The 26,660-nt window shown below is 37.9% G+C and overlaps 1 protein-coding gene across 1 annotated transcript in view; it reads right to left on the bottom strand.

Moving 5' to 3' along the window:
• Positions 1–5,258: 5,258 nt before the first annotated feature.
• EIF2S1 (eukaryotic translation initiation factor 2 subunit alpha) overlaps positions 5,259–26,660 on the bottom strand; it is a 91,702-nt gene continuing 70,300 nt past the window's right edge. The window contains exons 6-8 of the mRNA XM_053697686.1: positions 10,854–10,951; positions 7,759–7,902; positions 5,259–6,227 (exon numbers count right to left, since the gene is read on the bottom strand). Coding sequence (XP_053553661.1) covers positions 6,102–6,227; positions 7,759–7,902; positions 10,854–10,951 — 368 coding nt within the window. The 3' untranslated portion in view covers positions 5,259–6,101. The remainder of the gene's footprint in view (positions 6,228–7,758; positions 7,903–10,853; positions 10,952–26,660) is intronic.

Below are 26,660 nucleotides of genomic sequence, written 5' to 3'. Positions count from 1 at the left end.
CGTGATGTTGTCTAACTGAAAGCGGATGAATTTGGCCGAAGCCAACTGCTGCCAAGCCTGAAGCGCATTGAATATTGCTCTCAATTCCAGAATATTGATTGGAAGTAGAGCCTCTGATCGAGTCCACACACCCTGAGCCTTCAGGGAATTCCAGACTGCGCCCCATCCTAGTAGACTGGCGTCCGTTGTCACTATCACCCATGAAGGTCTGCGGAAGCACGTCCCTTACAGATGATCCTGAGACAACCACCAAAGAAGAGAGTCTCTTGTCTCCTGACCCAGATCTATCGGAGGAGACAAATTTGCATAATCTCCATTCCACTGTCTGAGCATGCTCAGCTGTAGAGGTCTGAGATGAAAACGAGCAAACGGAATGATGTCCATTGCCGCCACCATCAATCCAATTACCTCCATGCACTGAGCCACTGATGGCCGAGGATTGGACTGAAGGGCTCGGCATGTATTCAGAATCTTCAACTTTCTGACTTCCGTTAAGAAGATTTTCATGGATATAGAATCTATTAGAGTTCCCAGGAAAGGAACCCTTGTCTGTGGAATTAGTGAACTCTTTTCTAGATTCACCTTCCACCCGTGAGTCCCTAGAAAGGACAGAACTATGTCAGTATGAGACTGTCAGTTGATAAGACAACGCTTGGATCAGAATATCGTCCTTTGTGAAGATTCTGGGTGCCGTGGCCAGCCCGAAAGGTAGAGCCACGAACTGAAAATGTTTGTCCAGGAAGGCAAACCTTAGGAGCTGGTGATGATCTTTGAGGATAGGAAAATGAAGATATGCATCCTTTAAGTCCACGGTAGTCATATATTGACCCTCCTGGATCAATGGAAGAATTGTCCAATAGTCTCCATCTTGAAGGATGGAACTCTGAGAAACTTGTTTAGACTCTTGAGATCTAAAATGGGTTGGAACTTTCCCTCTTTTTTGGGAACCACGAAAAGGTTTGAGTAAAACCCCTGCCCCTGTTCTGGAACGGGACAAATTACTTCCATAGCAGAGAGGTCTTTTACACAACGTAAGAACGCCTCTCTTTTTATCTGGTCTACAGACAATCGTGAAAGAAGAAATCTTCCCCTTGGGAAGGAACTTTGAACTCCAACTGATACCCTTGAGACACGATTTCTAGTGTCCAGGGATCCTGAACATCTCTCATCCAAGCTTGGACAAAGAGAGAAAGTCTGCCCCCTACTAGATCAGGTCCCGGATCGGGGGCCACCCCTTCATGCTGTCTTGGTAGCAGCGGCAGGCTTCTTGGACTGTTTACCCTTATTCCAACCCTGGTTAGGCTTCCAGGTGGCTTTGTACTCCCTTGAAATTTCAAAAGGAACGAAAATTACTCTGTCGTCCCCTTTGCTTAGCTGATTTGTACTGAGGGAGATGACCCTTACCTCCCGTAATGTCAGAAATGATCTCCTTCAAGTTAGGCCCAAACAGGGTCTTACCTTTGAACGAAATCGCTAAGAGCTTTGATTTAGAGGACACGTCTGCAGACCAAGATTTTAACCATAAGGCTCTGCACGCTAAAAGGGAAAATCCTGAATTCTTAGCCGCCAGCGGATGAATTTGGCCGAAGCCAACTGCGGCCAAGCCTGAAGCGCATTGAATATTGCTCTCAATTCCAGAATATTGATTGGAAGTAGAGACTCTGATCGAGTCCACACACCCTGAGCCTTCAGGGAATTCCAGACTGCGCCCCATCCTAGTAGACTGGCGTCCGTTGTCACTATCACCCATGAAGGTTTGTGGAAGCACGTCCCTTGGGACAGATGATCCTGAGACAACCACCAAAGAAGAGAAGAGTTGGAACTTTCCCTCTTTTTTGGGAACCACGAAAAGGTTTGAGTAAAACCCCTTCCCCTGTTCTGGAACGGGACAAATTACTCCCATAGCAGAGAGGTCTTTTACACAACGTAAGAACGCCTCTCTTTTTATCTTGTCTACAGACAATCGTGAAAGAAGAAATCTTCCCCTTGGGAAGGAACTTTGAACTCCAACTGATACCCTTGAGACACTATTTCTAGTGTCCAGGGATCCTGAACATCTCTCATCCAAGCTTGGACAAAGAGAGAAAGTCTGCCCCCTACTAGATCAGGTCCCGGATCGGGGGCCACCCCTTCATGCTGTCTTGGTAGCAGCGGCAGGCTTCTTGGACTGTTTACCCTTATTCCAACCCTGGTTAGGCTTCCAGGTGGCTTTGTATTCCCTTGAAATTTCAAAAGGAACGAAAATTACTCTGTCGTCCCCTTTGCTTAGCTGATTTGTCCTGAGGGAGATGACCCTTACCTCCCGTAATGTCAGAAATGATCTCCTTCAAGTTAGGCCCGAACAGGGTCTTACCTTTGAACGAAATCGCCAAGAGCTTTGATTTAGAGGACACGTCTGCGACCAAGATTTTAACCATAAGGCTCTGCACGCTAAAAGGGAAAATCCTGAATTCTTAGCCGCCAATTTGGAGATTTGAAAGGCAGCATACATAATAAAGGAATTGGCCAGCTTAAGGGCCTTAATTATATCCACTATTTCTTCTAAAGGAGTCTCAATCTTAAGGGACTCTTCTAGAGCGTCAAACCAAAAGGCAGCCGCAGTTGTGACTGTTACAATGCAGGCACGTTGGTTGAAACAGAAACCCTTGATGAATATATAGCTTTTTTAGAAGACCCTCCAACTTTTTATCCATAGGATCCTTGAAAGCACAACTGTCCTCAATAGGGATAGACGTACGCTTAGCCAGGGTAGATATAGCTCCTTCCACCTTAGGGACCGTCTGCCAAGAGTCCTGAACGGTGTCAGCTATAGGATACATTTTCCTAAAAATAGGGGAAGGGGAGAACGGGATACCCGGTCTCTCCCATTCCCTCGTAATAATTTCCGAAATTCTCTTAGGAACCGGGAACACATCGGAATAAGAAGGAACCTCTAAGTATTTGTCCATCTTACTCAATTTTTCTGGCGAAAACACAATAGAGTCACAATCGTCCAGAGTCACCAAAACCTCTCGTAGCAAGAGGCGGAGGTGTTAGTTTAAATCTGAAGGACATAACGTCCAAATCTGTCTGGGGTAAAGCACTTCCTGAGTCACAGTTCCCCCTCAGACAGGGCCTCCCTACACCCCAATTCAGAGTCCTGGGAAGGTATATCGGAGATAGCCATTAAGGCATCAGAGTTGCAGGGACCACGTGGGCCTCTGTCCTGCTGCGTTTGCCTTGTAACATTGGCAACTTGGATAAAACTTCTGCAAGAGTGGATGACATAACTGCAGCCATATCCTGCAGAGTAAATGAAGCAGACGCCGTTGAAGAACATGGCGTCACCTGTGCGGGCGTTAAAGGCTGTGACGCTTGGGAAGAGAGATGCGGCATACCCTGAGTTTCATCAGTCTGAGGACATTCATCAGATGTATCTTTATTAAAGAATTTTTTTTCTTTACACTGTAAAGCCCTTTCAATGCATGAGGGACAAAACGTAACAGGGGGTTCCACAATGGCATCTAAACACATAGGGCATGTATTCTGTTCAAGGTCATCCATTTTGATAACCTAACAAATGTCAAGCTTGGTCAAAATCGCAGAAATAATTGTGGTAGCAATAAATACTCTGCGGAGTACTGTCTCTTTAAGGAATTGCTAGCAGAATTAAAATTTTAAATATATGGCAGAGAGCAAAACTCACATACTCTGTACTATAGCTTTAAAGAGAAACCCACTTTATACTTCTAAATTTGATCAGTCACCTCGCCGCAGCTCTGCTGCGGCTCCTACCTGCCCCCACGTGACAATCTCCACTCCGCAGAACGACGCACCTAAAGTCGCTTGTAAAGGACACCACAAGCAGACTTAGGAGTCATGAGAGAATCAGCTTAACCGGAATTCCAGTAGAAACTGCGCTACAAAGCGTGCGAAACCAATCCCCGCCCTTCGTGGGCGTGATAAGAAACAGCCAAATTAAAGATATGCCCTAAACAAAAATGCCATGTACCGGAGTCTTAAATAAAACATATCCCCTCTGGAACAGTCCCCAGTGTCAGCCACCTCAAATAAAACATACTGGAACACCTTCATTCCATATACCCATTATCAGAGAATACCCATACAGTATGTCCCAGCACTTCTAGGATCAACGATAATCCCAGAGTGTCTGGATAAAACACTATCTTAGATTTCTTCTACATACCCCAGCGCTTCTAAGCTTCTTATCATGCCAGAATGTCTGGGTATCACCACATGAGTTAAAGGGACGCCCTTTTACTGTATCTAGCCCCCATATAACATATCAAGCACAGTTATTCTGAAATATGCTGCAGCGCTTCCAGAATAAAAACTGCACTTACCTCCATGCTGAGGAACAACATGTCAATTTCACAGGGTCAAGAGGTCCACTCTTCCTCCTGAGGTCCTGTGAAAGCAGAAGGGTCTTGGTTACAACCTCTAAGACCATATACAGTGCAGCGCAATCATGGGAGGCACAGTGGAGTAAAAACATCCACCAATTCCCATAGTCTTCCAGAAAGCTGCCCTGTAATAAAATAGTACACTTTGGCACCATTTAAAAATAAAAAAACTCTTGATTGAAGAATCTAAACTAACACCTCACTTTACCTCTTCCTATCACTAACACAGGCAAAGAGAATGACTCTTTGCCTATTCCTCCTGCTGACCAGGAGGTGATATCCCATAAGTAAGGATGAAATCCATGGACTCGTCATATCTTGTAAAAGAAAAAGAGAATGCAAATTTTAAAATGATCCTTTATAAAACATGACAGCTTTGCAGTCTTTTGGTGTGGCAAAGCACATATATAAGATTACACTTACCTTCAGCAGTCATCTACAGAACCCACCATAAGGGAAGGGTTTGTGGAACTTTCAAAACTGACTTCAAAGCCCCCTTTTTACCTATAATAAGTAATCATGTGCAGGAATCCTTATCAATAGAGGGGGAGCTAGAAAGCCAGCTTGAATGCATGTTAACACTGCTATGGAAGCAGTCGATTGAACACTGCCTTGTCCAGTTGAATGCCCAAATGACTACCCACATGCACAGAATTCTACGTTATATTCTGTCACAAAAAAACCCTTAAGAAAACATATAATCAGACTGCCTAAGGGCATAAATACACATTTATACAAGTTTACCTATTTTTGGACGGGCAATAAGAGCACAAGTAGAATGGTCTGCTTTAAAGTAGATATTAAACAAAGGTTACAAAAAACAAATGTGATTGCCCCAAATTATGATACAAAAACTTAAATATCCCAGATTTTATTAGTTAATATTTGTTTAAAGGATTGTACATAAATATTAAAATTTTTCAAAATTGCCATACAAATCTTCCAGGCTTGGATCTCTTATAACTCAATCTTGTTTTTTTTTTGTATAGGCAACCAATCACAACTATCTGTGCAATCAAGCAGCTGCAACAGATAAAGCATTGTCACAATGCAGCGAGTACACTGGCATATATGGATGCTGGTCATAAAAGTATATTGACATAGGCCTAAACCAGAGGATGGAGAGCGATAATCTAGTGTTTACATCAAAAATACATCCAGTTTATTCAGTCTGCCTATGGGTCGTCAGCCTGGACTGCCTTTGAGAAGGTTAATGGTCTTATTAATAAACGATACCTATATGGGCTTCAGACAAGTTTGCTGTAACAAATATAATTAAACAATGCATTGGCGCAAGTAATGGCACTGGTTTAGCCCTATGAAGTAGCGTACAGGGCACAAGAGATTTAGGCTGTTGTACATTCCCAATTAAACTGAGATTATCGAAAGCACTGTCGAATTTATCTTATTCATTTCTGGAGATTTCAAAAGCTCTGTACATCCATACAAAACACCTGATTTGTTAAAATATATATATATATATCACAAACCGATGTGGGTCATTTTAAATAGATATGTGTTGTTTGAAATTAAGAGCCCTGTTACAAACAATGTTTTCCAATAAAAACAATATATATATATTTTTTATTATTTTTTTCCTAAAGAAGGAAATGATGTAACTTGTGGCCGGTAGGTGTGTTGCACTTAATTTCTTTTTTTATTTTATTTTTTTCTCTTAGAAGTTAATAATATGGTGTTTTAGTCCTCAGCTTTGGCTTCCATTTCATCATCATCATCATCACCATCCACTTCTGCGTTCTCTTTTTCCAGTCGCTCCAGCTGTCTGGCAAGTTCGGTTTCGTCTGTGTCAGTGACCACCTTAGGCTAAACAAATACACAAAAAATTTATTATGATTTACAAATGGTTAACATTGTATGAACTTCAAAATATGCTATTGTATTGATAAAAAAGGGACATAAACCCCCAAATTGTGCTTTTGTGATTGAGATAGAACATACCATTTTAAGCAACTTTCCAGTTTAGTTTGTATTATCAAATCTGCTTCATTATCTTTTTTATCCTTTGTTGAAGAAGCAACAATGCACTACTTGGAGCTAGCTGAACACAAAGGGTAAGCCAATGACAAGAGCAATATATGTGTAGTCACCAATCAGCAGCTAGCTCCCAGTAATTCATTGCTGCCCCTGAGCTGACTATGTATACTTTTCAACAAAGGATACCAAGATTGCAAAGCAATTTTTTTAGTTTCGACTTTATTGCCCCGTTAATGCTCCTCAACTTCAAATATTTCTATTTTCATAAGAAACAATCCCAGTAAGTAAATTCAGTGTTCCATCCAGGATCTATTTAATGGGCACAATACCCAGCTGATTTTATTGACCACCCAGCTAAAATTTAAGCCATTGTTGAGCTTAAATTAGGTCATTTAAAAATTTTCAATGTTTGTTGCACAAATCATCATTAAATCAATGTATGTTAAATTACGCAATTAATTTGTTCTTTGGCTATCTAAGTAACATTTATAAATAACAGAACATTGTATAATATGACAATGCAATTGAGCTGAGAACACTGAATTGATTTATAGCTCTCATAGAGCCCCATTTATCAAAGGTGTCCGAGTGCTGTCGGCTGCAGGTTTGCATAAGCGAACATATACCCGAGATTTAATTAGTAATGGTCATCATATTGTCCTTCTTAGATTTTTTGTCATTTATCTAGGTATGCTTTTCACCAAAGTGTTTAAAAATGATAAATCTATTACTTGATCACACATTGTATGTGCACATAAATTGCAATGGTACAAGATACTAATTGACAATACACAAGATATTATTGTAATGTGTAATGTCACAAAATCATCCCAGGGAGTAGGAGTTTTAAATTTGTAATTTCCTGGCTTTTAAATGAGACCACACTCTTGCACTCACATATGTACCCACAGCAAGTACAGATTTTAGCTTCTATTACCACCAGATCAATGTGAAATGTGAACTGCCAAACCAAACAAAATACAGGGGGGAGGGGGAGAGAATATTAAATTTTACAAGGTAAAACTTGGATATTTCAAATGTATTTCTATCTAGAGCTGATCAATATATTCATGAGGCTTTGCTGACCAAAAGAGATTCCAGACCTTTCAGCCTCTAACTTTAACAATGTTTTTTATTTTTTAAATGAATTATTTACAAGACAAGCGGACTAGTGATATTTGTATAAAACAGAAATCCAAGCCAAGCAAGATATGGGCAGTAAGGCTGAAACAAGCATAGCTGTAGAAAGTATGTTTTTTTTTGTGTTTCTTTTTTGTATATTTCCCCATCAATTTGTATAACCTTTAAATTTTTATAGCTATCAAACCACAATTCAGTTCTCCGTTACAAGAGCCAGTACCTCCATCTGGACATTAAATACTCCTCTCTTCTCCTCGATCCGCTCTTTGATGACAGACATGGCTTGGTTCAAGACAGAAAGCCCCTCTGTCCTCTCCAGTGTGGTGGTGGTCATCACGTACCGTGGAGGAGCAATAAGATTTATCTACAGAATAATAAAGAAACAGAGCAAAAAAATAAGGGCTAGTTTTCTTAGTTGCATTTTAGGTCCACCAGATGTGTAGGGCTCCATGTACTGTCCAGCAGATACTGCTATGGAGACATGGCGTGGAAGCGCGAGCAGGGGGTGGGGGGCAGAGCAGTACAGCATAAACTGCTCTTTGCCACAAAGCCGTGCAGACAGATTATCAAGTTGGGAACTTTGTCTGCAAGCGGCTTTGTAAGTGGGGACTCCCTAGTGTCTAAAACTGTGTCAAGAACTGAATAACGAAGTGAAAACAAAAACATGAATGGCCACATTTACTAACAAATTCTGTATTTTACTTAATATAAAAACAGATAAGGCAGATGATCTGTTTTTATATTAAGTAAAATACAGAATTTGAATAAATAAGTAAATAGAGGACAGCTACTCAGTTCTTCGATGATTGATTAAGAAGCATTTACAAAATCAAGCAATGGAGTCAAAATCTAAATTACCTATAAATTACATTAATAATAAAAAATATATATATTATTTTGCTAAATTATGCAACATAAGTATGCTGCACACTGCTGTACCAGCTACATATCTTTCTTGATTGTAGCCAAAAAAGGACTGCAAATAAGTTTGTGCATTGCTCAAAGCAATTAAAGCACCAGACTCTAAGGAGCATGGGACATGCAAAATGTAAACAGCAAAAAAAAAACTTGCACGGATAAAGCTCCTAAGATTTAACGGGGCAGTCTAGTCAAAATTAAACTTGCATGATTCAGATAGGGCATGCAATTTAAAACAACTTTCCAATTTACTTTTATCATCGCATTTGCTTTGTTCCCTTCGTGGTATTTTTGAAAAGCTAAACCTAGCTAGGCTCAAACTGATTTCTAAACCACTCAGACCCGCCTCTTAGCTTAGAGGATTTTGAAAGTTTTTCACAGTTTAGACAGCACTAGTTCATGTGTGTCATATAAATAACATTGTGCCCACTCCTGTGGAGTTATTTAGGAGTCTGCACTGATTGGCTAAACTCCATGTCTGTCAAAAGCACCGAGATAAGGGGAAGTCTGCAGAGGCTTATATACAAGGTAATCACAGTGGTAATGTGTGTGTTAATATAATTGTGTTGGTTATGCAAAACTGGGGAATAGGTAATAAATGGATTATCTATCTTTTTAAACAATAACATTTTTCAAGTAGACTGTCCCTTTAAGGATATACTAGGCTATTTAAATACCTTACATCAGTCTTGGCAAATTTGATTCAAAGGTAACAAACATAACCACAACTACTTGCAAGGGCATATGCTCAACAGAATAACAAGACTTTTAAAGATGTTTGGTGGGAGTAGTAGTTAGGTGATTTGTGGAGAAAACAAGAACGGAGTGTGTTATGGGACACAATTTGCAAATACTGGTTATCTTGCAGTAAATAAAACAGATGTGGTTGCAGCACATTTTGCACACATTATATGTACTTGTGACCTAAGAACCGCACTTTTAAAAACACAAATTTCAACTACATAAAAAAGTAAAGGATTTGCTAACATTATTTTGCAACACTTGAATACACAAAGGGACATGAAACTCAACATTTTTCTTTCATGATTTAAGTAGAACATACAATTTTAAGAAACTTTCCAGTTTACTTCTATTATCAAATTTGTTTCATTCTCTTGGTATCATTTGTTGAAGCAGCAGCAATGCACTACTGATTGTCGTTGACTCACACGTGTTCAGTTAGCAATCGGTATATATATATATATATGCAGCCACCAATCAGCAGCTAGAACCTAGGTTCTTTGCTGCTCTGAGCATACCTAGATAAACCTTTCAGCGAAGGATAACAAGAGAAGGATGCAAATTAAATAGAAGTATATTGGAAAATTGATTAAAATTGTATGCTCCGTCTAAATCATGAATGTCTAATTATGACTTTACTGTCCCTTTAAACGTTGGGTAGAAGCATTTTTGCAATACACTTTTATTAGAAAAAACACCTTGCAATAGCGATTACTGTTGCAATATGAGTCACCACTGTTATTCTGAGAACGTGCAGCATTTGAATGAAGGTGCTCAAGGAATACAGATGTATGATCAATGAAACAGCGACAGCTTCTATCCATTTCATTTTACTAGAATGTTCATTTCAGTTTTATGATCACATTTATACAGACTGACAGATCCTTGAAATTAAACAAAACACAAAATTTCCTTCTTCCTTTGGAATGAACCAGCAAAATCACTATTTTGGGATGAATAAGTGTGAAGCATATATAGACATACACACTGGCACAAATTAATTAAGAATTGTGGTCTTAAAGGGACAGTCAAGTCCAAAATAAACTTTCATGATTCAAATAGGGCACGTAATTTTAAACAACTTTCCATTTTACTTTTATCACCAATTTTGATTTGTACTCTTCGTATTCTTAGTTGAAAGCTAAACCTAGGTATGCCCATATGCTAATTTCTCAGACCTTGAAAGCCGCCTCTAATCTGAATGCATTTTGACAGTTTTTCAACACTAGAGGGCGTTAGTTCATGTGTGTCATAGATAACATTGAGCTCATGCATGTGAAGTTACCTAGGAGTCAGCACTGATTGGCTAAAATGTAAGTCAGTCAAAAGAACTGAAACAAGGAGGCAGTTTGCAGAGGCTTAGATACAGGTAATTACAGAGTTAAAACATGTATTATTCTAACTGTGTTGGTTATGCAAAACTGGGAAATAAAGGGATTACCTATTTTTTTAAACAACAAAAATTCTGTACCTTTAAGATTATCTATTTTTCTCAATGAAGGGGATAACATTTTAAATACACAGCTAAAATTTAGGAATTAGGAATTTTAGTAAAATATTTTTAAATGGTTGACCAAAACATCAAAAATCCATTCAATATTAGGGTCAGAGAAAAAAATATATATATAATTCAATTTTAGTAGGGACATACATTACCTTAATTGGCATGTTCTCGGTAGAACAACTCAGTCCTGCTCTTAATGCAGATTTCACTGCGTCGATACCTTCATAGCCATAACATGCAACTTCAATATCTTAAAAGGAAAAAACAAAACAAAAGGTAAGACTCTTTATTAAGTTATAAAACAGACAAAATTGTATTGTGGTGTAATGCAGAAAAAGTCGAGTGGTCTCTAAGGGAAAATAAAAGAACAGGAATTGAAGATCTACTCCTGAATGAACATTAAGAGCGTTATCGGAGGACAAAAACCAACTACTCTACAGATGTCCAATATTTAGCCTTGAGGGCTAGCGACAATCTAGATTTTTTTTAAGCTATCCTTGTGTGAGAAAATCTTGAGCGCCCAAGCCACTCACTTACCTGTGGTCTGAAAATGATATTAAAAACCATCCTGACTCCATGATAAATGATGGACAATACTACACTAGAGGAATGCCTCAACACAACTTAATATCAGAAAATATCTGCGCAGTATTGAGCCAATGTATGCTTAAAGTGAAGGTCAATTTTGGCATATTGCAATACACCATTGCAAACCTTAATATACAAATATTACAGTCGCTAAGTTTATATTTTTATAAAATTATTTGTTTTCCTAAAAAATATATATATCAAATACCTCCGTTCTAGCTATTCGCTCCGCCCCTACCACACTTCCTTATTTATCTGTTGTGACGTCGCTGTAGTTCCTACAAGTGGACTACGCTCGTGCACAACAGTATCTTCTAAATGCGCATGCGTTTCGTACACTCAGTAGCAATGGATATTACTTTAATATATATGACCGCAATAGCTTGGAAAATATGCAGCAAACATCGTAATCTGTCTTACTCTTTTTTAAAAATATATTGCCTCTGCTGCAATCGAGCTTTGTCGTGGATACAATCTACCAAGTGATTGTGAGAAGGGACAGCGCATGCGCGTATTGTGAACGAGCAGGAGGACGATGACTCTTTTTTAACGCATGCGCAGAACTTCGTAGTGACGCGAGAGAAAAGGGGCTGGACGCCACGGGGTTAGAAGATATATTGGATACCAGGAATGTCACTCAATAACGGGAGTATGGCGGGCGGTTAATACAAAGAAAACGGAGAGGAATTAAAAGGTGAAAAACATAATTTATACTTACCTGATAAATTCCTTTCTCCTGTAGTGTAGTCAGTCCACGGGTCATCCATTACTTATGGGATTATATCTCCTCCCTAACAGGAAGTGCAAGAGGATCACCCAAGCAGAGCTGCTATATAGCTCCTCCCCTCTACGTCATACCCAGTCATTCGACCGAAACCAAACGAGAAAGGAGAAACTATAGGGTGCAGTGGTGACTGGAGTTTAATTTAAAATTTAGACCTGCCGTAAAAACAGGGCGAGCCGTGGACTGACTACACTACAGGAGAAAGGAATTTATCAGGTAAGCATAAATTATGTTTTCTCCTGTTAAGTGTAGTCAGTCCACGGGTCATCCATTACTTATGGGATACCAATACCAAAGCTAAAAGTACACGGATGACGGGAGGGACAGGCAGGACCTTTACACGGAAGGAACCACTGCCTGAAGAACCTCCCAAAAACAGCCTCCGAAGAAGCAAAAGTGTCAAATTTGTAAAATTTTGAAAAGGTGTGAAGTGAAGACCAAGTTGCAGCCTTGCAAATCTGTTCAACAGAGGCCTCATTTTTAAAGGCCCAAGTGGAAGCCACAGCTCTGGTAGAATGAGCTGTAATTCTTTCAGGAGCCTGCTGTCCAGCAGTCTCATAGGCTAAACGTATTATGCTACGAAGCCAGAAGGAGAGAGAGGTAGCCGAAGCCTTTTGACCTCTCCTTTGTCCAGAATAAACGACAAACAGGGAAGAAGTTTGTCGAAAATCTTTAGTTGCCTGTAAATAGAATTTCAGGGCACGGACGACGTCCAGATTGTGCAGAAGTCGTTCCTTCTTTGAGGAAGGATTAGGGCACAATGAAGGAACAACAATCTCTTGATTGATATTCTTGTTAGTGACTACCTTAGGTAAGAACCCAGGTTTAGTACGCAGAACTACCTTGTCTGAATGAAAAATCAGATAAGGAGAATCACAATGTAAGGCTGATAACTCAGAGACTCTTCGAGCCGAGGAAATAGCCATTAGGAACAGAACTTTCCAAGATAACAGCTTGATATCAATGGAATGAAGGGGTTCAAACGGAACACCCTGTAAAACGTTAAGAACTAAGTTTAAGCTCCATGGAGGAGCAACAGTTTTAAACACAGGCTTAATCCTGGCCAAAGCCTGACAAAAAGCCTGAACGTCTGGAACTTCTGACAGACGCTTGTGTAAAAGAATGGACAGAGCTGAGATCTGTCCCTTTAACGAACTAGCAGATAAACCCTTTTCTAAGCCTTCTTGTAGAAAAGACAATATCCTAGGAATCCTAACCTTACTCCATGAGTAACTCTTGGATTCGCACCAATGTAAGTATTTACGCCATATTTTATGGTAAATTTTCCTGGTAACAGGTTTCCTAGCCTGTATTAAGGTATCAATCACTGACTCCGAGAATCCACGCTTTGATAGAATCAAGCGTTCAATCTCCATGCAGTCAGTCTCAGAGAAATTAGATTTGGATGTTTGAAAGGACCCTGAACCAGAAGGTCCTGTCTCAGAGGCAGAGACCATGGTGGACAGGACGACATGTCCACTAGATCTGCATACCAGGTCCTGCGTGGCCACGCAGGCGCTATTAGAATCACCGATGCTCTCTCCTGTTTGATCCTGGCAATCAGTCGAGGAAGTATCGGGAAGGGTGGAAACACATAAGCCATGTTGAAGACCCAAGGTGCTGTCAGAGCATCTATCAGAACCGCTCCCGGGTCCCTGGACCTTGATCCGTAACAAGGAAGCTTGGCGTTCAGGCGAGACGCCATGAGATCCAGATCTGGTTTGCCCCAACGCCGAAGCAGTTGTGCAAATACCTCCGGGTGAAGTTCCCACTCCCCCGGATGAAAAGTCTGGCGACTTAGGAAATCCGCCTCCCAGTTCTCCACGCCTGGGATGTGGATCGCTGACAGGTGGCAAGAGTGAGACTCTGCCCAGCGAATTATCTTTGAGACTTCCATCATCGCTAGGGAACTCCTTGTCCCTCCCTGATGGTTGATGTAAGCCACAGTCGTGATGTTGTCCGACTGGAACCTGATGAACCTCAGAGTTGCTAACTGAGGCCAAGCCAGAAGAGCATTGAGAACTGCTCTTAATTCCAGAATGTTTATTGGAAGGAGACTCTCCTCCTGAGTCCATGATCCCTGAGCCTTCAGGGAATTCCAGACAGCGCCCCAACCTAGTAGGCTGGCGTCTGTTGTTACAATTGTCCAATCTGGCCTGCTGAAGGGCATCCCCCTGGACAGATGTGGCCGAGAAAGCCACCATAGAAGAGAATCTCTGGTCTCTTGATCCAGATTCAGCATAGGGGACAAATCTGAGTAATCCCCATTCCACTGACTTAGCATGCACAATTGTAGTGGTCTGAGATGCAGGCGTGCAAAAGGTACTATGTCCATTGCCGCTACCATTAAGCCGATTACCTCCATGCATTGAGCCACTGACGGGTGTTGAATGGAATGAAGGACACGGCAAGCATTTAGAAGTTTTGTTAACCTGTCTTCTGTCAGGTAAATTTTCATTTCTACAGAATCTATAAGAGTCCCCAAGAAGGGAACTCTTGTGAGTGGCAATAGAGAACTCTTTTCTACGTTCACCTTCCACCCATGCGACCTTAGAAATGCCAGAACCAACTCTGTATGAGACTTGGCAGTCTGGAAACTTGACGCTTGTATCAGAATGTCGTCTAGGTACGGAGCTACCGAAATTCCTCGCGGTCTTAGTACCGCCAGAAGAGAGCCCAGAACCTTTGTAAAGATTCTTGGAGCCGTGGCTAACCCGAAGGGAAGAGCTACAAACTGGTAATGCCTGTTTAGGAAGGCAAACCTTAGGTACCGATAATGATCCTTGTGAATCGGTATGTGAAGGTAGGCATCCTTTAAATCCACTGTGGTCATGTATTGACCCCTTTGGATCATAGGTAAGATTGTCCGAATAGTTTCCATTTTGAACGATGGAACTCTTAGGAATTTGTTTAGGATCTTTAAGTCCAAAATTGGTCTGAAGGTTCCCTCTTTTTTGGGAACCACAAACAGATTTGAGTAAAACCCTTGTCCGTGTTCCGACCGCGGAACTGGATGGATCACTCCCATTAGTAAAAGGTCTTGTACACAGCGTAGAAACACTTCTCTCTTTATCTGGTTTGCTGACAACCTTGAAAGATGAAATCTCCCTTTTGGAGGAGAAGCTTTGAAGTCCAGAAGATATCCCTGAGATATGATCTCTAACGTCCAGGGATCCTGGACATCTCTTGCCCAAGCCTGGGCGAAGAGAGAAAGTCTGCCCCCCACTAGATCCGTTTCCAGATCGGGGGCCCTCACTTCATGCTGTCTTAGGGGCAGCAGCAGGTTTTCTGGCCTGCTTGCCCTTGTTCCAGGACTGGTTAGGTTTCCAGCCCTGTCTGTAGCGAGCAACAGTTCCTTCCTGTTTTGGAGCTGAGGAAGTTGATGCTGCTCCTGCCTTGAAGTTACGAAAGGCACGAAAATTAGACTGTCTAGCCCTTGGTTTGGCTCTGTCTTGAGGCAGGGCATGGCCCTTACCTCCAGTAATGTCAGCGATAATTTCTTTCAAACCGGGCCCGAATAATGTCTGCCCTTTGAAAGGTATGTTAAGCAATTTAGATTTAGAAGTCACATTGGCTGACCAGGATTTAAGCCACAACGCTCTGCGCGCTTGAATGGCGAATCCGGAATTCTTAGCCGTAAGTTTAGTTAAGTGTACTACGGCATCGGAAATAAATGAATTAGCTAGCTTAAGGACTCTAAGCTTGTCTGTAATCTCATCCAATGTAACTGAGTTAATGGTCTCTTCCAGAGACTCAAACCAGAATGCCGCCGCAGCCGTGACAGGCGCAATGCATGCAAGGGGTTGTAATATAAAACCTTGTTGAACAAACATTTTCTTAAGGTAACCCTCTAACTTTTTATCCATTGGATCTGAAAAAGCACAGCTATCCTCCACCGGGATAGTGGTGCGCTTAGCCAGAGTAGAAACTGCTCCCTCCACCTTAGGGACCGTCTGCCATAAGTCCCGTGTGGTGGCGTCTATTGGAAACATTTTTCTAAATATAGGAGGGGGAGAAAAGGGCACACCAGGTCTATCCCACTCCTTGTTAATAATTTCTGTAAGCCTTTTAGGAATAGGAAAAACGTCAGTACACGTCGGTACCGCAAAATATTTATCCAGCCTACACATTTTCTCTGGAATTGCAACCGTGTTACAATCATTCAGAGCCGCTAATACCTCCCCTAGCAATACACGGAGGTTCTCAAGCTTAAATTTAAAATTTGAAATGTCTGAGTCCAGTTTACTTGGATCAGATCCGTCACCCACAGAATGAAGCTCTCCGTCCTCATGTTCTGCAAATTGTGACGCAGTATCAGACATGGCTCTAATATTATCAGCGCACTCTGTTCTCACCCCAGAGTGGTCGCGTTTACCCCTAAATTCTGGCAATTTAGATAATACTTCAGTCATAACATTAGCCATGTCTTGCAAAGTGATTTGTATGGGCCGCCCTGATGTACTTGGCGCCACAATATCACGCACCTCCTGAGCGGGAGACGAAGGTACTGACACGTGAGGAGAGTTAGTCGGCATAACTTCCCCCTCGTTGTCTGGTGAAATTTTGTTTACATGTACACTTTTATTTAAAGTAGCATCAATGCAATTAGTACACAAATTTCTATTGGGCTCCACATTGGCCTTTAAACATATTGCACAAAGAGTTTCCTCTGTGTCAGACATGTTTAACAAACTAGCAATGAAACTAGCAAGCTTGGAAAATACTTTTGAAATAAATTTACAAGCAATATAAAAAAACGTTACTGTGCCTTTAAGAAGCACAAATAAACTGTCACAGTTGAAATCACAATGAACCAAATTTGTTATAGCAACCAAATTTTCACAGTAAATGCATTAAGTTAGCAAAGGATTGCACCCACCAGCAAATGGATGATTAACCCCTTAATACCCAAAAAACGGATAACAGAATATAAACGTTTTATCACAGTCAAAAGCACAGTCTCACAGGTCTGCTGTGAGTGATTACCTCCCTCAAAACTAGTTTTGGAGACCCCTGGGCTCTGTAGAGACGTCCTGGATCATGGAGGAAGGAATAGGAAGACTGTGACTGAATTCTTACTGCGCAAGAAAGCGCCAAAATAGGCCCCTCCCACTCATATTATAACAGTGGGGAAGCTCAGTAAACTGAATTTATTCATAAATAAACGACAGCCATGTGGAAAAATAATGCCCAAAATTTTTTATCACCAAGTACCTCAGAGAAAAACGATTAACATGCCAGTAAACGTTTTAATAATAAAATTATGAAATGATACTAATAAGCCTGCTTCTAGTCGCTTTCACTGCAGTGGGGGCTCAAATATAAATTAAATGTATACAGTATTTTCTTAGTGAAGTTCCATTCCCCAGAAATACCTCAGTGTAAACATACATACATATCAGCCTGATACCAGTCGCTACTACTGCATTTAAGGCTGCACTTACATTATATGGGTATTAGCAGTATTTTCTCAGTCAATTCCATTCCTTAGAAAATAATATACCGCAACATACCTCCTTGCAGGTGAACCCTGCCCGCTGTCCCCTGTTCTGAAGTTACCTCACTCCTCAGAATGGCCGAGAACAGCAAATGGATCTTAGTTACGACCGCTAAGATCATACACAAACTCAGGTAGATTCTTCTTCTAATGCTGCCTGAGAAAAAACAACACACTCCGGTGCTGTTTAAAATAACAAACTTTTGATTGAAGATATAAAAACTAATTTTAATAACCACAGTCCTCTCACACGTCCTATCTATTAGTTAGGTGCAAGAGAATGACTGGGTATGACGTAGAGGGGAGGAGCTATATAGCAGCTCTGCTTGGGTGATCCTCTTGCACTTCCTGTTAGGGAGGAGATATAATCCCATAAGTAATGGATGACCCGTGGACTGACTACACTTAACAGGAGAAATAAATAATGTTAACAATAAATATAAATAAATTGATGAATGAACATAACTCTTAGGGCTCCATGTACTAAGCCGTCAATTCATCCGTCATTTTAGACGCGGCTAAACTCGCCGTTACTCGCCGCGGGCGAAATGGTGTCCGCTGTAGCTATGTACTAATAATCCCACAACAAATAGACACCTCTAGCCCGCCGCGAGCAGTGGCGGAATATTGATAAATTTGACGCCTCGCTCGCCGCGAATAAGCTGATGTACTTAACTTTCAGTTCAATTGTCTGGCCAATTGTTAACACGTGACATGTAAGGTGTCATGAACGTCATAGTAGACGCGGGAATAGAATTTTGCTCCTATAAATGGACAAGTTTTCTAAACAACTTTATTATTGTTCCAAAATTTTTGGAGAGTAATTACAGAGCGCTCGTTTTTGAGATCTTTATTTACTATTTCGATATGGCTTCATCTGGATCTGAAACCGCTTCAAAATCCAAGAATCCTCACTTTTCTCATCAGCAAAACGTCGTTTTGATTGATATGATTATTGACTCTTATGATTATTTGTTTGGATGTCGTGTCAAACAGACAAATTTTTCTAGAAGGAAGCAGATCTGGCAAAGGATCAGCGACGCTGTTAGTGCCCAGGGTCCAGGAAAAAAGGATGTCGATCAGCTGAAGAAGCGTTACAACGACATTAAACGCTTCGCCAAAGCTAAATTGGCCAGAGAGAAAAATTCGGCACGTGCTACCGGAGGTGGACCAGCATATGTGGCAGACCTCAATGACTATGAGCAGAAGCTTGTTCAGCGTCTGGGACCGGAGATCATCACTGGCATAACGGATGATTGTGACAGTGATTTAAGAGGTAAATGTACAACATAGTTGACGTAAATGTTCTTTTTAAAGTTATGATAGGTTATTGTCTCCAATATATATTTCTTTAAAATAACATTATCTGACTTCTTACGCTTCAGTATCCTATATGCCATCTAGGCCCTGAATACTGTAATCATTTATGTCGCATATATGTATAAGGGATTGTACAAGCCATTTAGGCCCCAAATACTGTAATCATTTATGTCGCATATATGTATAAGGGATTGTACAAGCCATTTAGGCCCGAAATACTGTAATAATTTATCTCGCATATATGTATAAGGGATTGTACAAGCCATTTAGGCCCCAAATACTGTAATCATTTATGTCTCATATATGTATAAGGGATTGTACAATAATAGTATTGTTATACTGCCTTTTTTTTAATGGTCTAACGGAACTAAAGATTTGTTGATTATTAATATAGTGATCCCTAAAGATAACACCCATGTGTTTATTTTCAAACCAGTATTGCATAGAAACCTTAAAGAGATAATGACAATAGAAATAATGTAATTTGAAACTATTAAAATAATATTGTATGTCCAACATTAATCATGAGACTAACCCCAGATCACATGCCTTCTTAAATTTCTGATCTATTGACTTCCATGTTGCGTTATTTCACTATAGAATATTATTGTTAGCATCTTTCAAAATTGTTCTCCGCTTTATAAACATACATTTTTCAGATATAGCTATGCACATAGTTGACGCAGTCACATGAACCATCTATGTGCATCAACCAATGATCATTTACTGTGCCTGTATAGATTTGCTTTTCCTCAAAGTATAAAAATCCAATGAATGCAAAAACATAATACATTTAAATATTTTTAAAAATGCATTTTCTTATGCAATTTGTAAAGGTAATTATTTTTATTTTAAGGGCCACTAAACCCAAAATCTTTTATTAATGATTCGGATAGAGAATTGAAATTTAAACAACATATTACTTCAATTTTCTAGATATTCTTAGTTGAAGAAAAATAAATACACATGTTGAGCCAATCACACGAGGCTTCTTTGTGCATCAATCAAATGCTTTTCAACAAAGAATATCTATAGAATAAAACAAATTAGATAATATAAGTAAATTATAAAGATGTTTATAACTGCATTCTCTTTCCAAATCATAAAAAAGGTGGTTGGCATGTCCCTTTAATGATTGAGCCTGCATTCACTGCTGTAATTATTATTATTAACAGTTTTAACTTTCAGTTTCAAATATAAATAAAAATAAACCTAATTTTTTTTTTTTTAAGCAATGCCAACAACAGCAGAGCCTGTGAGGAGTAACGAGGTGCCCACTTGTTCTACTTCTTCTTCTGCGGTTTCGAGACCACCCGGTGCAGCTGTTTCAAGACCTTCGGACAGTTTTACACATGGACAATTTATACGCTCATCATCTAATGTTACACACACAACTTCCTCGGCGGACACACTTCCGGATCTAAGGACCAGCACTCCACAAACTGGTGTTGGTAGAGCAACTGGTAAGTACTTTACAAATGAATAATTTCAATGTTGTGTGTTTTATCTCTTTTATCTCTCAATTTTTTTTTTGTAATTTTTTTTTTAAATGTCAAATGTCATTATTGACATATTCTATTTCGAGATCTTGTACATATTTTTTTAAATGAGGATTCTTGTAGAGCATGCATGCTATTTTAATCAACTTTCTAATTTTTTTAAAATTTATCATTATTTTCTTTTTGAGAATTGATCATAGTATTACATAAGAAAGCTGATAGAAATTCCATGCAATATATCTTATTCTCAAAAAGATTATTTTTGCTTCAGTGTCCAGTTAATTGCAAAATACATTTCCATTAATAATTTCGAATATATCGTTACATTGACAAAAAAGCATTTTATTTATTTATTTTTATGTTATTTATTTTTTTATAGGTGATTTGGGACGTCTTTTCCAGAGATTGACTGGACATTCATCTCCATTATTTGATGGTATGTATCATATATGTATATATATATATATAATGTAACTTAAATTGTTGTATGACGGTTGTATCTGCTCTCTCCTATTCTATTTCTGCAAGTGTTTTTATAACATTTTATTTTTATTTACTAACAATTTGTTATGTCTTGATCTAGAAGAAGAAAACTCATCAAGGGAGATCACTATCAATCTCATGCCGATAGTGGAAAATCCCATTCAAGATGAACCACCAGGAGGGCATGATGGAAGTGAGACTCCGGATATTCTTGAAGATTTGGGAGATGCGCAACCGGATGAAATTCACACACCAGAAAACATTGAGGAACCTGTTGAAACACAGGCACCACCAATTGAACTGCAAACAGGTGGTGTAAATATTGACAATACACCGGCAGAAGGACAATTTGGCGATGTTGCATTGAGGGAAATGTTGACACTGGCAAGGCAATACAGAGAGGACCACAGAGAAATGCAGAATATTATTAACACTAATATTGAACGCTGGGCTGCTCTGTCAGAAAAAAATGTGGAAATCGAAAGGCAAAGGAATGAGATAGAGATGCAGAAATTACAGCTGCAAAGAGAGATGTTCCAGTGGCAGAGGCAGATGGATGAAGAGAAAAACCATCAAATTAACAGAGCTTTGAGCATCAGCGAAAGGACATTACAATCTCTGTTGGCTATTGTCAGTGAAAGGGAGGCGACAACAGACCCAAAGAGGCAACGTCTGGAGTGAACATTTTTTATTATCTAGTCACTGTTAATTTTTTTACTCTGTATATTGTGTACAAAGTTATTGTTTGTGTATTTTTAAGGGACACTGTACTCAAATTTTTTCTTTTGTGATTCAGATAGAGCATGCAAATTTGATCATAGGAGTACATTTGAAAGTTGCTTAAAATTGCATGCTCTATCTGAATCACAAAAGATAAAATTTGGATACAGTGTCCCTTTAAGTTTAAAATGTTAGTCACTGTTAATTTTTTTACTCTGTATATTGTGTTTAAAGTTATTGTTTGTGTATTTTTAAGGGACACTGTACTCAAATTTTTTCTTTTGTGATTCAGATAGAGCATGCAAATTTGATCATAGGAGTACATTTGAAAGTTGCTTAAAATTGCATGCTCTATCTGAATCACAAAAGATAAAATTTGGATACAGTGTCCCTTTAAGTTTAAAATGTTAGTCACTGTTAATTTTTTTACTCTGTATATTGTGTTTAAAGTTATTGTTTGTGTATTTTTAAGGGACACTGTACTCAAATTTTTTCTTTTGTGATTCAGATAGAGCATGCAAATTTGATCATAGGAGTACATTTGAAAGTTGCTTAAAATTGCATGCTCTATCTGAATCACAAAAGATAAAATTTGGATACAGTGTCCCTTTAAGTTTAAAATGTTAGTCACTGTTAATTTTATTACTCTGTATATTGTGTTTAAAGTTATTGTTTGTGTATTTTTAAGGGACACTGTACTCAAATTTTTTCTTTTGTGATTCAGATAGAGCATGCAAATTTGATCATAGGAGTACATTTGAAAGTTGCTTAAAATTGCATGCTCTATCTGAATCACAAAAGATAAAATTTGGATACAGTGTCCCTTTAAGTTTAAAATGTTATTATTTAATAAAGACAAATTTTTTTATGGCCAAAAAAAAAGTTTATTTACATAAATTCAAACTCACTTTTGATTCTTCAACACAAAACTTTTTCTCAGTTATTAATCATGACAAAACAAAAAATGAAATCAAATTACATATTTACGGTATAAAAAATCTACTTGCTCCATTAACATTGCCAAAGTTGCCCTAATTTTAGAAATTTTTTGTTTGACATGATCTTCTAGACAACTCTGAGTACTTTTGTCTGCAGTCTCAATAGTTGATGTTGAAGATAAATCTGTAGAAAAATAAATGAAAAGCAAAATTTAATTCAATTGTCATATACATATTCAATGTATGATAGGGTTTTTCATCACAAATATTACCTCCTGATGTGCTGTTATCTACGTTATCTACTATATTAGCTTCTACACTTATGTCCACTCCTTTAAAGCTTTCATCTGAGCCAACTCCTATTTGAAATATACAATATATTTATTAGTTAAAACTTGTATTTTCTTAGATTTAAGATGACTGAGTATGAAACATACCTTTATCTACCATCATTGTTGGTAAAACTTCTATCCTTGGTTGAGTATCATCTGAAGTTAATGCTTCAAATATTGTCACACTATCAGGATTTTGAAATTCTTCCATTTCCATACTAGTTTCCATTTCTTCCATGGTAATATCTATGAACGAAATTACAAAGATAGAAAACTATTAAATCAAAAACCTTGTATATATTATTTAAAACAATAATAATAATAATCATTACAAGTGACATAGAAACCAATTTCTAAGTTTCATGATTCAGATAGTGCATGCAATTTAAATAAACTTTATATTTTACTTCATTCTTTTTGTATCTTTATTTGAAAAGCAAGAATCTAAGTTTAGATGCCAGCCCATTTTTGGTGAACCAACTGTGTTGTACTTGATAATTGGACAGAACCAATCAAAGAGTGCTGTCCATGGTGCTCAACCAAAAATTGGCTGGCTCCTTAGCTTAGATGCCCTCTTTTTCAAATAAAAATAGAAAGTAAATGAGGAAAAAAATGATAATAGAAGTAAATTAGCAACTTGATTAATATTGCATGCTAAAACTTTTTAAACCAAAACCTAAAATATATGATTTAAAATTTAAATAATAAGTCATTACCTGTCTGTGTCTCTTTATGACAAATTGCATATGGATTTGGAGATAATTCAATATCCAATAGTGTTATTGGCAAAGGTGGAGAAAGAGCTTCACTTCTGGGTGTTTGCACCAACATTGACCTTAAGTAGCGTGGTGGGTGTGCACACTTCATTCTCCTACTTCTCATATCTATAAACATATATATAATAAAAAAATTTAATAAAAAAAATTGAAATAATTATGCTGCATGCTTACTTTTCTAACATGTTTCAATGTTATATAGTAATATATTTATATTTTATTCTACTAACTCAGTTCTGCATGTTTCAATGTTATATACTAATATAGTTATATTTTACTCTACTAACTCATTTTTGTATGCTAAGTTTTCTAACCTTTTAAGTGTATATAGTTATATAGTTAAATTTTAATCTACTAACTCAGTTCTGCATGCTAACTTTTGTAACTTTTTGCAATTGTATATACTAATATAGTCAAAGTAACAGTCAGGAAATATTATTTTACTGGATTCGTCAATGATGACGCAGTTCAAAAATAAACCCTTTTTTTATATTATTAAAAATTATTTAATATATAATTTTGAAACTTACATGTCCTTATCAATCTTCGAATCGATTTATAGTACTTCGGTTCTCTTCTCTTCAAATCACTATATTTTCTAAGACACTGTCGTCTTGTTCTTTTAATTTTTGAAATACGATGCATTCTTCTCAGCATCTCGTATATAATTTTGTCTCGGCATTCCTGTCTCACTCCCCTCACACCACCAATCCGTTTAGGGAAATATTTATCCATGGCATAAACTAATATCACCAATTCTCCAGCACCAAAAGGTTCAGGACGCGACATGTTTGACGATGACGTGATTAATCGTTATGTCAATCATTAGCGCATTGATCCAGATATGTATCCCCGAAAAATAGAGAAAAATATAATGTATATGTAGATTAATGTATTTTATGAAGGTTTGTAAATATCGATGTTTATAGTTATTACAAATGATATTTGTTTCATATACATTTTCTTTGTTTCAGATGTGTTGATATGTATTAACATTTATACTTTGGTTTACAATAGTTATTGTTTCTAAACATTTTTTTTATTTGTTTCAGATGTGTTTTTATGTATTAAAATTTAATTTGGTTTACAATTTTTATTTTGTTTATAAACATTTAATTATTTAAAGATGTGTTTATATGTATTAAAATGTTGTTTGGTTTACAATTTTTATTTTGTTTATAAACATTTAATTATTTAAAGATGTGTTTATATGTATTAAAATGTTGTTTGGTTTACAATTGTTATTTTGTTTATAAACATTTTCTTTGTTTCATATGTGTTTATATGTATTAGAATTTATTTTGGTTTACAATTGTTATTTGGTTTCTAAACATTTCCTTTTTTTTCATATGTGTTTATATGTTTAACAAGTTACTTTGGTTTGCAATTGTTAATATATAATGTTTAAAGATTATAATTTTGTAATAAAATAATTTATTTTGCCATTATTTTCTATATGCCACTATTCTTTTAACAAATCTTGAATGCAAAAATATATCATAAAGGTTAAGAAAATAAGTGCTAAGAGTAATCCCTTAAGGTATTTATTTGAATATGGGAAAACCTAGTAGCTGTTAAAAATAGAGGTTAGAATAAAACAAATAAAATTAGCAAGTCTTTTTTAACTCAAAAATCCAATCTGATAACATAAAGCACTGTTGAATATACTGTCGCTTGTTACAGCTACAATTCAATGACACAATACAATGAATTAGCATCAGCTATGGAGGGATTACATTACAATAATCACATATGTAAAAGAGTGAGAGCAGCTGTAGACACTAGTGTGATGTCACAAAGACAATGTATTACCTATAATATATTGTCTGTAATAACTTTGATCATAAACTTTATTTATTTGAAACCTTTGATAATTGAAGAGCAACAACTGTTATGTATTTAACTGTTTATCATGAGTGATTTTTAATAACCTTAACTCTTAAAAAAAAATGGAGACAAGTTAATAAAGAAAGTTTTTTATTGATCAACTGAAACTTTAATCCTCAAACACAAAATATTGTTCTGAAACCATGTCCCTTGTTGCATTTCCACGCCTATTAGCTTGTTCGACACATATTTCTTCTGGTAAATCATCAGTATCTATTGGATCTTCATCTTCTAATGGACAGCCTCTTTTAATTGCAATATTGTGCAGTATGCAGCAAACCAATATAATTTTGGCAACTTTCTCTGGTGCATACTGCATAGCACCACCAGAACGATCAAGACATCGAAACCGCATTTTCAAAAGACCGAAAGTCCTCTCAATAATCCCCCTGGTAGATCGGTGAGCTTCATTGAAACGTACTTGACTTCTGGTCTGTGGGTTGTTATAGGGAGTCAACAGCCATTCTGTACATGAGTACCCTCCATCTCCTAATAGAAGATATAATAAATATAAATATTAATATAAGAATAATTATAAAGATTCAGAACTATACAATACAATTAAACTATACAGATTACAGTCGACAAATTGGGCGCAATTTTGGTACATTGAAATGAGAGACATATTAGACGCCAGTTATGCTTACCTAGAAGCCATCCGTCAGGCATATTTCCCTCCTCGAACTTCCGGTATAACCCAGTCTGCCTTAAAATGTAAGAATCATGACAGGATCCAGGAAAGTTAGAACGGACACTGATAATCCTCATGTGGGGGTCACAGACCATCTGGACATTCAAGGAATGGAAATGCTTTCGATTCCTATAGATCTCCTCACGAGCTTGAAGTGGTCTTACAGCAACATGGGTACAGTCTATGGCACCTAGGACATTGGGCATCCCAGCCATCCTATAGAAATTTGACTTGATAGATTGCCATTCTTCAGGGGTAGATGGCAAACAAACATATCGATGAAAAATAACCATCATAGCCCCTATTACTTTGGATAAGTGGCGTGAAAAAGCAGATTGACTCATTCCAATAATGACGCTAGAAACTGCCTGAAAGGAGCCTGTTGCAAAAAAATGCAATGCCGCTAATAGTTTGAGAAGTCCCGGAATAGCTTGTGAACGAGCA

The sequence above is a fragment of the Bombina bombina genome, chromosome 1, assembly GCF_027579735.1.
Source record: "Bombina bombina isolate aBomBom1 chromosome 1, aBomBom1.pri, whole genome shotgun sequence".
In the NCBI taxonomy this organism is placed as follows: Eukaryota; Metazoa; Chordata; class Amphibia; order Anura; family Bombinatoridae; genus Bombina; species Bombina bombina.
Note: the sequence above shows the minus strand (reverse complement) of the source record. Positions and strands in the feature narration are given on the sequence as shown.